Raw genomic sequence first — 13,498 nt, 5'->3', positions numbered from 1 at the left:
TATAACATACATATACATCATCCACAACACATTTCACTCTAGAAATCCAACATGCAACCACCAATTTGATCAACAATTTCAACTCAAACATGCTTCATAAGCAATAAACCCCAACTTTAATCATTAAATTCAAATCACACAATCACAACAACATTTCTAAATGAAATCAATCAACATCCAGATCCACAATGTTATAAGACCTAAAGTTCTAGTTTCCCTTATCTCGAATCTAAAGAGAAAGAGAAGAAGGAAGAAGAATGTCGAGATCCTCTGAGAACTTCACATCTATCCTCCAAGGTCTCCAATTCTCAACTCTCTGAGCTTGAATCAACCAACAACAACCACAACTAGTAGGGAAAGGATCCTACAAGTACCTTGGTGCTTAGTAGTAAAAGAAGAATGCAAATATATTTGTTATCAAACTAAATACATATAATAAACAATTAAACATTACTCAATAAAAAACTACTCTTCAATATTATTTTTACTTTTACTCATAATACTCTCACAAACATTAAAACTTGTATACTTATTTATAGATTTTTATGTGTTGTATTTAATGAGTTGAACACAAGTTTAATATCTCTTTTTTATGGCATAAAAATAATCGCTTTTTATAAACTATAAAAAAATATATTTACTTGTATAAAAAAATGCTTATTTATAGTAAATTTATATAGGAGTTGATATGATGATCCTAAGTTTGATTTTTGTTTGTTAAAATAATATTTAGTTAATAGAAATAATATTTCATGAATATAAATTAGTCATTGATTATCAGATTTCGGACACTGCATAAATTATATTTATATAAAAAAAAAATTATACATGCTAAAATAAAAGATAAAGAACGTAAACTATAAATATAATTAAATATAGTCTTATAAATGAGTTTTCTTTTTATAAAGTTGTATAAATGAGTTAAACTATTCATAAATTATTTTAATTTAACTATTGAGTGTATGTGCTTGATTAAACCAATAATTTCAAGCTTTAATTCGATACCAAAGATTTATAACAATCACAAACTCTTTGACATTTATGCTTTAATTTGTACCTAGTTATTTAACTATGATCTTAAGGTTAATAAATTGTAAATAAGTGCTATATGTGTGTATTATTTAAATGTTTGTAATTTTGTTTATAAATTTTCTTAAAGAGTTATAATTAAATCTATAATAATTTTATATTACTGCTTACCAAATTTAAAATAAATAATCATCATTCATCAACCTTCTTTAAAAAAATTCTCATATCTCCATCATCAAAATTTTATGTATTTTTTTTAACTGATCAAAATTATAACAAAATTATATAGTGTAGGTATTTATATTTATTTTTTTAATAAAATATTTGATATATGTTAAATTAATAAATTTAGAATTAAATCTAGTAAGAAAATCGATAAATGTAATTAAATTATAAATAAATTAAGAAACTTAAATTTAAATTTCATAGTTTTAAAATAAGACAATTTCAAACTAAAATTCAACTCATTTGAACAAAATAAATTTTACTTTAGCAACTACTCTTTTTTCATAAATCAAACATAGAAATTCGCTGGTCAAATTTACTCTTCCATCACATTCACGCCCTTATTTCTCCAAGTATTTTGATACTAATAGTCTCGTACTAGTATTGTACTGTGTTCTGTCCACCAGAATAAAACAAACAAAAACAAAACATTCAAAGATATACAGAACCATAACCAAACCAACCAAAGCCATAGCCACCTTCCTCAAACCCAATTCCTCAACAGTTTTCCACCCTTTTCTTCATCTACTCTTTCCAAAAAGGTAAGCCTTTTATGCTTCCACCCTTCGCTTTCCCAGTTTTCATGGAGTGTAACTGGTTATCTACTTGAGTTTTAGCCACCCTTTTGTGCCTTGCAAATAGGGTTCCATGCTCTGAATTTGGTTGTAATGGTTTTTACCTTCCACCTTTTTCTTCTTCTGTCAAAAGGGTTTCTATTTCGGTGGTGTGGGTCAAGGTGTTTCCTATGTTATGCTGTTATCCACTTGAGTCTTGTTGTTTGATTGTTTCTCTGTCCCTTTTCTTCTTTCTATAGTAATGATTCTTTGGATCGTTTTCTGTTTTGTAAAGTTTAATTTTTGATAAAAAAATTTATAAGCTAGTTGAAGTTAGTAACTGGGAAGTTATAATATAGCTATAATAGACATGAAGATTGATGTTCCATGTCAAGGTATTTATGTTTATAAATTACAATTCATTTCAACTATTATTATCGACATCGAGTAACAAAATTTAGATGCACCTCCTAATGTTCTTTTAGTATTGTTCTAATTAGAATTGATGTTTCACCTTAGTAATCTATGTTGACCTTTAATATAAACTTTTTTTTATGTAGATTATTAAGGTGAAACTATGATTCTAATTAAAAGAATACCAAAAGCACTTGAGGAACTGCTCTAAGTTTTGCCATAAAATTTGTATGCTATATGGCCTTATTTTGTACCTAAGAATAATTTATTTCTATGGAAATCTTTTGGATTCTATAATCATTTCTCAAAATGTAGGGCTTGGCTTCTTATAACCTGCAATTATATACTTTGTGTTTGTTTGTGTAATTTAGAGTTTTCATTGATGTAATTGTGGCTTTATGAAATCTAAGTTCGTTTCTTATGGGATTAACCGATTAATCCTAAATACTACTTTTTGGCTTGTGATAGCAGTATAGATGCATAAAGTCTGGTGGCCTCTGATTTGATCCATTCTTGATGTCAAACAACAAAAGAGAACAAAATTGTCCACGTTTTGATCAAATAACAGAAGAGTTAGTCGAAAATGGGAGGTTGCTGTTGTTCTGCCAGAAAACCTCATCTGCAAGGAGCACCAGTGTGTTACTATGTTAGTAGTCTTCTATCCTCTCTTTACCTGATTTGTAACTTATGTAGCCCACGTGGTAGCTGATAAGAATCTGTCTAGTAATCTCACTCTATCATTTTTGTTTTCAACATCCTCACCTATATAATCTTTTGATCATTAGAATTAACAGATTAGCGAAGAACCAGTTGTTGAAGAAAAATTCAAACTATTTCATAATCAACTTGCTATTGTAAGCCTTAAAATGGTTGCTATAGCCTATAGGGGACCCACTACATTAATAATATATGATTTGTGCTCTATTTTGTTTACAAAAATCACTTTTTTCACGTTTTTGGAGCTTGACCATAATTGTTATGGATGCTATGCAGTCTAACTCTTCCTAAAAGACCAAATTATGCCCATTCTTTCTTGAGTAAATTACATTGACACTCTCTGAGGTTTTGTGAAATTGCACACATCTCCCTTGCCTTTTTAGCCTTTACAGCAACCTCCCTTATAGAGGATCCCAGTGTATTTTTTTTCAAATAATTAAGGGGAGATAATGTTATGTCTAAGGAGTGTCAGTGTAATGTTTCTCAAACAATTAAGGAGAGTTAGTGCAGGGGTAAAAAAGAAAATAGGGTGTGTATGCAATTTCACAAAAACCTTTAGGGGTGTCTATGTAATTTATTCACCTTTCTTTTACTTCAAAACATGATTCTCTGCTGGATGTAGATGTCAAATGAGAAGGTGGCTGAGTTTTAATGTGAAATGGATTGTTTTCATTGTTCTATTCAAATTTAAATACTTCCAGAAGAGTAATCTGGTCTGGCTACTAGTTGTTACTTTAGTTTATGGTTTATAATTATTTGTTATGAGCTTATGATATGATGCCTAAAATTCCATTTTGCAGTGCCCACCAACTTTTGAAGAGCGCGAATCTTTAACTTCTAATGATGGTACAAATGCTTCGCGCAATGCTGGATTTCTGGTTGGTTTGAACCTGGAAGGATCCATGCCTGATACTTTCCAGCCCCCTCCTGTGCCTCTACCTTATGATACAGTATTGGGAGGTTTTGCATCAACAGATTCCGAATCTGGAAGAGAAACAGTTAGTAGTTTTGAAACTTTAATTACACGTGAAGATGCTGATGAATCAGATTGTAAAGCTCAAGCCAATTCTGCTCCTACATCTCCAAGGAAGGCAGAACTATCAAAATCAAATGTAACTCAAGTGTTAGTGACAGAAGAGGAGGATGTTTGTCCAATTTGTCTTGAAGGTACATTTTGTGTTATTGAAAGTGAAGTTTTTGGTGTTAGATTTTCCACTGAATCAAGAGGAATGAGTTTTCCCTCTCTCTCTCTCACACACACATATGATGAAAATAATAATTTGATTCTTCTTTAATGCAGAATATGATGTTGAGAATCCTAGAAATTTGACAAAATGTGAACACCATTTTCACCTTTCTTGCATTCTTGAGTGGATGGAAAGAAGTGACTCCTGTCCTATATGTGATCAGGTTTGGCCTTTGCATTAATTCCGTATTGCATGAAAATCCTCATCCTAGACTCGTTTCCATTGAATGCATGCTTGGTAATGCTTAAATTTGGAGAAAAAAATTGCGTATTTTTCAAAAGCTATCTCATGAAACTGGTAAAAATACATGATTATTTCTTTAAAATAAGTTGAAACAAACATGCACTAAATGTCACAATCGCGCTGACTGCACTATATATGGAAAATTAAAAAAAGAGGGGCGAAAAAAATGTCTTCCTCTTACCTTTTTTTATTGGCAAATTAACTCTAGCAGTCCCAGCTAGATGCTTAGTATTGCTTATTGTTGGCAATAAAATACTATCTGCCTGCCCATTTCTTAATAGTAAGGTTTGTTTGGATAAACTTCTCTAGAAATATTTCTTGGAGAGAAAAATACAAAAAAAAAAAATGAAATAAGCTTATGTTGGGATAAATTTCTTAAGCCAAATAGAAATTTTCCATTAATCAATATTAAGAACCGTTGTCTCACATTACAAAGTTAATGATAATAATACGTACCTGTATCCATTGACATTGATCAAAAGGTTGCAGCGGAATAGTCTTTTGGTGCAATGATCTTCCTCAGCCAAATCACTGGATTCCTTGATGGGACTTGATGTTACTCTTCTGATGGAGAGACAGAGAGACGTGTGTTTCTGATTTGGCATATTGGGGACCATGACCATCTTTATGATTTTAAACCTATTAGGGTTCCCATTAACCCCTAACGGGCCAAATCTGATTTTCACTTATTTGGACCCATATCAGTTTTTCTTGTTGGCAGTCTAAAGGCTCACTAAAATTAGATTACTTTTATTGAGCCCAACTAAATGTAAATAACTAATATAAATACTACAAATAATATATGTAGCCCACAATATTTATTAGAAATAAAATTTCTAACAATCTCTCACTTGGGCTTCATATTCATTTAAGTATTTATATCACAAAATTCTTTAGGCACGCAACCGTATGCTATTTACTTTTAGACTCCCCTTAAACAATCTGGTCCATCTCATACAACAACAGGGAACCACTGCAGCTTTCATCATTATCTAATGTGACTAAACCACAATGATCACCACAATTGTATGCACTCAATGACATAGATCAAATATGGATAAGTGGCATGGAAATTACATGCAACGTGATCTTAATCATGTCTATTTCCAACTGGTCCAAACTTTATTCTTTATAGAGGTCCATTCAAAACGCAACATATATATATATATATTGCACAAAAAACAAGCTCATAATAAAATTATGAACATCAACTTTATTTCTGTAGAAAATTCAAATAATACAAATATCTGGAAAAATTAAAAAATAAAGAAGACACAAAATATAAATGAGACTCCCACTAAACTAAGGTACTATAAGGAATTACACCTATATGAGCAGTGTGCTCATGAAAGACTTTAGGCACCAAACCCTTAGTAAGTGGATTAGCTAGCATAAAATTAGTCCCTATATGTTCTATAGAAATTTGTTTATTTTGAACTCTTTCCTTAACAACTAGAAACTTTATATTAATGAATTTTGACTTGGTTGTACTCCTATTGTTATTGGAATAAAGAACTGCAGAGTTATTATCACAATAGATTTTCAATGGCCTTTCAATGCCATTAACCACACGTAAATTAGTGATAAAATTTCGCAGCCATATCCCATGGTTGGATGCCTCAAAACAAGCAATGAACTCCGCAGCCATGGTTGATGAAGCTATAATAGTCTGTTTAACAAACTTCCAAGAGATAGCTCCTCCAGCCAACATAAAGATGTATCCAGATGTGGAGCGTTTACTGTCTTGACATCCGGCAAAATCAGAGTCTGAGTATCCAATGATCTCTAAACTGTCAGACTTCTGATAAGTGAGCATATATCCTTTTGTTCTCTTCAAATAGCGCATTACACGCTTTACTGCTTTCCAATGCTGCATCCCAGGATTACTTAAGTATCTGCCCAAAACTCCTACTATAAATGCAATATCGGGACGAGTACAAACTTGAGCATACATTAGACTTCCCACAGCTGAAGCATAGGGAATCTTTTGCATCTCATTTCTTTCAAGGTCATTATTAGGGCATTGTTTGAGTCTAAATTTGTCTCCCTTGGCTATAGGGGTATCTCGTGGTTTACTATCTTTCATGCCGAATCTATCTAAAACTTTATCGATATAGTTCTCTTGTGATAACCTTATGATACCATGAGAACGATCTCTTAGTATTTTAATACCTAATACAAAAGAGGCTTCACCAAGATCTTTCATTTCAAAATTTTTTGTTAAAAATCTCTTGGTTTCGTGCAATAAGCCTATATCGCTGCTGGCAAGCAGTATATCATCGACATATAACACCAAGAATATATATTTACTCCCACTAAACTTATGATAAACACAATCATAAACTATATTTGCCTCAAAACCATATGAGGTAATAACTTGATGGAACTTGTGATACCATTGACGGGAAGCTTGTTTGAGACCATAGATGGATTTCTTTAGTTTGCATACCATGGACTTTGAGTCACCAGACACAAAATTTTCTGGTTGCATCATATAAATCGTTTCTTCAATGTCACCATTTAGAAACGCAGTTTTAACATCCATCTGATGGAGCTCTAAATCATAATGAGCTACGAGTGCCATCATTATTCTAAAAGAATCCTTTGAAGAAACCAGAGAAAAAGTTTCTTTGTAATCAATGCCTTCCTTTTGAGTGAAACCTTTAGCAACTAAATGAGCCTTATATCTCTCAATATTACCTTTTGAATCCCTCTTGGTTTTAAATATCCATTTACAACCAATAGGTTTCACACCTTCAGGTAATTCAACGAGATCCCAAACATCGTTGTCTTGCATAGATTTCATCTCATCCTTCATGGCATCAATCCACTTTTGAGAGCTAGAACTTTGCATAGCTTGACAGAAGTTGATTGGATCATCCTCTGTTAAACCAATGCCATCCTCATGTTCTTGAAGAAACACAATGTAATCATCTGGAATTGCACTTTTCCTTTCTCTAGTGGATCTCCTTAATGACACTTCTTGAGATTGTTGAGCTTGCTCTATAGGTATTTGAGGGAGAACCTCAATATTGTCTTGTGTAGGGACAATGTTAGGAATAACTCCATGATTGTCACCTATTACTGGGGTAGGTACTGGAATAGTAATAGGCACGAGGACTTGATCACTGTCAATGACAGGTTTTTCCTCAAAGACATTTCTTATGTTCTCTTCCTTCCCAAACTCAACATCCTCAAGGAATCTCGCATTCCCCGTCTCAAAGAATGATCTAGTAGTGGGATTGTAAAATTTATAGCCCCGAGAGCGTTCAGGATAACCAACAAAATAACAGCTAACAGTCCTTGACTCCAGCTTGCTTTCATGCGGCCTATAAGGACGCGCTTCAGCCGGACAACCCCAAATGTGTAAATGTTTTAGACTTGGCCTTTTACCCGTCCATAGCTCATAAGGAGTTTTGTTAACTGCTTTACTTGGTACCCTATTTAGGATGTAGACTGCAGTCTTAAGCGCTTCTCCCCACAATGACTCTGGTAAGGAAGAATGACTTATCATACTTCTCACCATATATCCTTAAGAGTCCTGTTTCTACGTTCTGCAACACCGTTCATGCTTGGTTTCCCAGGCATAGTATACTGAGGAACGATGCCACATTCCCTTAGGAAAAGCGCAAAAGGCCCTGGACGTTGTTCACCTGATCCATCATATCTACCGTAATATTCACCACCACGATCAGATTTGACGGCCTTAATTTTCTTTCCAAGTTGAAGCTCAACTTCAGCTTTAAAAGATTTGAAAACATCTAGGGATTGAGACTTCTCATGAATTAAAAATAGGTAGCCGTACCTTGAATAATCATCTATGAACGTAATGAAATATTGTTGTCCATTCCAAGATGCCGTAGGGAATGGTCCACAAATATCTGTGTGAATTAATTTCAAAACGTTCTTAGCCCTTTCGGCACCTAATTTTATAGAATTTGTTTGTTTACCCTTAATACATTCAACGCAAACCTCAAAGTCTGACAAGTCAAAGGGTTCAAGAATCTCATCTGACACAAGCCTCTGAATTCTCTGTTTAGAGATATGGCCTAAACGCTTATGCCATAAGGTGGCCGAGTTCTCATTTATTTTACGCTTCGTACCACGAGAATCAATGTGAAAATTTTCTTTATTGAAACTAACTACATCTAGTAAGTATAAATTATCAATTAAAGAACCAGAACCAACAACATTTGAATTTTGATAGAGGCTAAATTTATTATTTCCAAATGAACAAGAAAAACCAAATTTGTCCAAACTAGAAATAGAAATTAAATTTCGCCTAAAAGACGGTACAACAAAAGTCTCAAATAAATCCAAATGAAATCCAGTTTTTAACTGTAATCTAAATGTTCCAATAGCCTCCACTGTGACCTTGTTGCCATCACCCACATATATAAATCTTTCATTATCACTTGGTGGTCGGCTCCAAAGGCAACCCTGCATGGATACACTAATGTGAGTAGTAGCACCGGAATCTACCCACCAAGTATCACGTGGTACAAAAGCTAAATTAACTTCAGAACAAACAAAAGAGAGAAAATTACCTTTCTTTACACGCCAAGAGGCGTACTTGGGACACTCTTTCTTCATGTACCCAGGCCTCTTGCAGAAGAAGCAAGTAGGTGTGTTCTCATCTTTTTTGACTTTCTTTTGCTGAGAAGTCCTTTCTACAACATCCTTATTATTCTTTCTCTTCCTACTCTGAGAGCTTGACGCTAAATGAGCACTTTCAGTCTTTTCTCTTTGCTGCTTTTCCTCTTCTTGCACACAGTGAGAAATCAATTCATTCAAGGTCCATTTATCTTTCTGAGTATTATAACTCACCTTGAATTGTCCAAAGTGTGTAGGAAGGGAAATCAAAACTAGATGCGCGAGCAAGTCATCAGACAGCTCTAACTTTAATGCTTTTAGTTTTGACGCGAGATTAGACATTCCCATAATGTACTCTCTTATGTTTCCTTTACCTTTGTATCTCATAGAGATAAGTTTAGCAAGCAAACTGCTTGCATCAGCTTTCTCATTACTGGTGAAATACTGCTCAACGGCATCAAGGAAACCTTTAGCATTGTGGCTCTCAGAAATAGAGCCCCAAAAAACTTCTGGAACAGATCGCTTCATGATCATCAAACACATTCGGTTTGAGCGTTCCCACTTTTCAACCTTATCCTCATCCGGGTTTTTCGGATTTGGAGTGGGTTTCTCAGCCCGAAGTGCAAGATCAAGATCCATGCAACCAATAATTATCTCAACTGCTTCCTTCCAGGCCTTAAAGTTTGTCCCATTAAGCATAGGTATACAATTAATTTGAGCAGATAAGTTAACAGCACTAGCAACAGTAACTGTAATAGAACATAAAAAAAATTTAATTTAATTACATGCTCACAGTAAAATAAAATAAATAAAACATGCAGATTATTTACATAATAGACCCATTACAAGATACCGAGCACAACATTAATTCTTTGTCTTTGGACATACAAATTAACTTGTTAGTGGTACTCTCAATGCAACGATCAAATATTGACAATTAATTCTGTCAAATAATAGCCTTTCTTTGGACCGACTATTATTCACATGATTGTAACTTTATAATTGTCACATATTTATCATCACAGGCATGTTATTATTTGGCCAAATTGTGTCTTCCTTTGGGATGAGCACAAATTGCATAAATAATCTCATACTAACATCTATTGTAATTTTTTAATCAATTTAATTTCTATAATAGGGATTGCTTTGGCAATATATTAATCAATTTATTTAATTAAAAATTTATCAGACAAATTAATTAATAAAGAGGGTCTATAATCTGCCAACATTCGCACTCAAATTTGATATATAAAAAAAAATATCAATTTAAATTTGAACATAATATCAATCAAATTTCAAGAAAATAATTCTTACGCGAATGTCATTAAAAAAAATCGTATATTAATCATATAATATAACAACAATGATTTTGACAAAAAAACAAAAAAATCCCACTTCTGGTGGTACTCAAAGGATCAAACACAATATTATTTTTCCACTTCCGGTGAGAAAAATATTCTTTTATTTCATTGTTGCACAATTAACTCACTTCTGGTGAGAAAATATTTCTTTATTGCATTGTCGCACAATTAACTCACTTCTGGTGAGAGAATATTTCTTTATTGCATTGTTGCACAATTAACTCACTTCTGGTGAGAAAATATTCCTTTATTGCATTGTTGCACAATTAACTCACTTCTGGTGAGAAAATATTCCTTTATTGCATTGTTGCACAATTATCTCACTTCCGGTGAGAAAATTAAAAAAAATTCAAAAAATTTCTACATTTGACAATGTCTTCAGGATCATTACAAAATTGTTACATATACAAATCTATAACATTCACAGAAAATTATATAATTTCACAAAAAATTCTCTTTAATAAAAATTCAATTTTTAATCGATCTCTTTATCCGTATAATCAATTAAACCAAATTGAAGCAAAAAAAAATAACCAACGCATTCAAATACACGTATTATCAATGAAGAGAGAAAAAAAAATTGTAACAATACACTTTAGAACCCCATAACCTAATAACAACGGCGGCTCTGAAACCACTTGTTGGGATAAATTTCTTAAGCCAAATAGAAATTTTCCGTTAATCAATATTAAGAACCGTTGTCTCAGATTACAGAGTTAATGATAATAATACGTACCTGTATCCATTGACGTTGATCAAAAGGTTGCAGCGGAATAGTCTTTTGGTACAATGATCTTCATCAGCCAAATCACTGGATTCCTTGATGGGACTTGATGTTACTCTTCTGATGAGGAGACAGAGAGACGTGTGTTTCTGATTTGGCATATTGGGGACCATGACCATCTTTATGATTTTAAATCTATTAGGGTTCCCATTAACCTCTAACGAGCCAAATCTGGTTTCCACTTATTTGGGCCCATATCAGTTTTTCCTGTTGGCAGTCTAAAGGCTCACTAAAATTAGATCACTTTTATTGAGTTCAACTAAATGTAAATAACTAATATAAATACTACAAATAATATATGTAGCCCACAATATTTATTAGAAATAAAATTTCTAACAGCTTATTCATAAGTTAAAATTAACTTATACATAAATTAATTTATATAAGTTTTCTCTTATTAAATTTTATATAATCATATTTATGCATAAGTTAGTTTTAGCTTATGAACAAGTTTATTTTGATTTTCCTTTTTTTTTTTTTTCTACTAGAAGTACTTTTGAAAAAAATTATCCAAACATACCCTAAATCAATTATGAGCTTTAGTGAAATACTCTCTTTCCTTTGATGTTACAGGAGATGATATTTTGACCAGACAATGATTTAGTTTGATTGTTTTAAAATCAAAGCTTATTAACGCATGGAAGATAGATGAAGTTCATTGTATGATAACGGGTTAGATGATGGTAGCTACAGATTCATTTTCAATTCGTGGTCCATTGATAAAGTCACTATTTTAGTAGGCCCAGTCATTGGGTATCTGTGAGAAGAAGAATGAGGTTTTGATAGAATTCTACACCATATAGCATATCTAAGACTAAGATGCCTTTTCTTGTGTTGATTTAATGCTCTCCATTCTCTTGTAAAAATTTATCAATATTTATTTGTTTTCTAATATTTTTTTTTTCTGGGGGATGCATAATGGTCATGCTTGACTTACATTTTCATTTTTATATATATATATATATATATATATATACACACACCTTAGTAGATTCTTGGGGCTTCAGTATTTTTGTTGTATTTCCAGTGAGTAATTATCAAGTATAGAATTAGACCCTTTTTCTATAATATTTTCTTGGGTACTTTCTTTTCCATTAATACCTCCCAAGTCCCAAGTCCAATTATGAATATGGCGCTGGTAAGTAATAACCCGTTATTTTCCTCTTCGAATCACCTCCTTTCTATTTTCAGAATCTTTTAGACCTTTGTAATCTTTTGTTTCTCCTAGTCTTTTCTTTCGGAGGGAAAAAAAAATTATGTCAAAATATGTGTGCATGTGTAAATTTTTATGTCAAAACATGTGTGCGCGTACAAGCTTGTGTTTATTAAGAATTTCTCATAGGTTTTAATTATTTATTAACAAATAAAAGTAACATATTATTTTATTGCAGTAAAAATTTTCTCTCAACTCAAAAAAATTAGATTCCTTCCTCCATTGTGAAAATACTTTTGTGAAAAATATAGGAAAAATCATTTTTGAAAAATAATAAACCAAACAAAGTAAAAAAAAAATCCAGATTCATGTTGTTGGGAAAATAAAAAAACATGTACCAAAGATTAAAAAAAAAAAAAAAAACTCTTTGCAGTAATGTTCAATGAAAAAAGATGCTCATTTCATCATTATATATTATGTAAACAATCATCTTAAATAACATGTTTTCAACATTAAACAACTTATTCACAATTTTCACTCATCATAATCACATTCGATGTCATTCATTCTTCATCTAGCATTAGTGAGTCAAAGTCTCTGGATTACTCATATCCAACGCTAATTCTTTTGTGCCTAATAAAAATGAAATAAAGAGTCTTTGTGTAATCCATGTTTGATGTTACCAAGGCAGAGTCAAACTCTTTACCTTATTCACGTTTGGTGTTACACAACCCATGTTCAGTGATGTCAAAATAGAGTCTCTGACTTGTTCACACATCAATTTCACTTATTACACCATCAATTTTTGTGTGCATGGCTCAATTCTAACTGGGATTTGTAGTGTTATCAATAAAAATCATTTAGGTTGGCCAATGGGGCAATGGGAAATAAGCTTCATCGTTAAGAGGGAAATAGTTTGGATCACATGTAAAAATGAATTGGTAGCCATCTTAGAGGGAAGGACCCGTGTGAGCAATGGTAGATGAAGCAGAAGCAAGAATGTTGGCGACCAAAAAACTGGTTACATAATCAATCTGAGATACTAATTGGGGACATGTTGTTTGAGTTGGATAGGATTGGTGAAAGTCGATAACCCGGTGGCTCACTATGGCCTGATTTTGCTTTTTTTTCTTTCAAACAAATGCTCACGAAGCATTCAAAAGGTAGAGTTTTTGTCC

General features: G+C 32.6%; 1 protein-coding gene across 2 annotated transcripts; it reads left to right on the top strand.

Annotated features, from left to right (window-relative positions):
- Window positions 1-1,636: 1,636 nt before the first annotated feature.
- Window positions 1,637-12,235, top strand: LOC109802199 (putative E3 ubiquitin-protein ligase RHB1A). Of its 2 annotated transcripts, none has more exons than XM_020363448.3 (5): window positions 1,637-1,796; window positions 2,694-2,868; window positions 3,740-4,106; window positions 4,240-4,349; window positions 11,741-12,235. In XM_020363448.3, the coding sequence occupies exons 2-5, from the start codon at window positions 2,806-2,808 to the stop codon at window positions 11,753-11,755; spliced, it is 555 nt and encodes a 184-aa protein (XP_020219037.1). In that variant the 5' UTR covers window positions 1,637-1,796; window positions 2,694-2,805; the 3' UTR covers window positions 11,756-12,235. The 2 variants fall into 2 exon arrangements, with proteins under 2 accessions (XP_020219037.1, XP_020219038.1); XM_020363449.3 differs by having other exon boundaries at window positions 1,640-1,796; window positions 2,691-2,868.
- Window positions 12,236-13,498: the final 1,263 nt, after the last annotated feature.

Source organism: Cajanus cajan, chromosome 4 (genome assembly GCF_000230855.2).
Source record: "Cajanus cajan strain Asha chromosome 4, NIPB_CcT2T_4, whole genome shotgun sequence".
Classification (NCBI taxonomy): domain Eukaryota; kingdom Viridiplantae; phylum Streptophyta; class Magnoliopsida; order Fabales; family Fabaceae; genus Cajanus; species Cajanus cajan.
The sequence above is the reverse complement of the archived record's forward strand: the minus strand, read 5'-3'. Positions and strand labels throughout refer to the sequence as shown.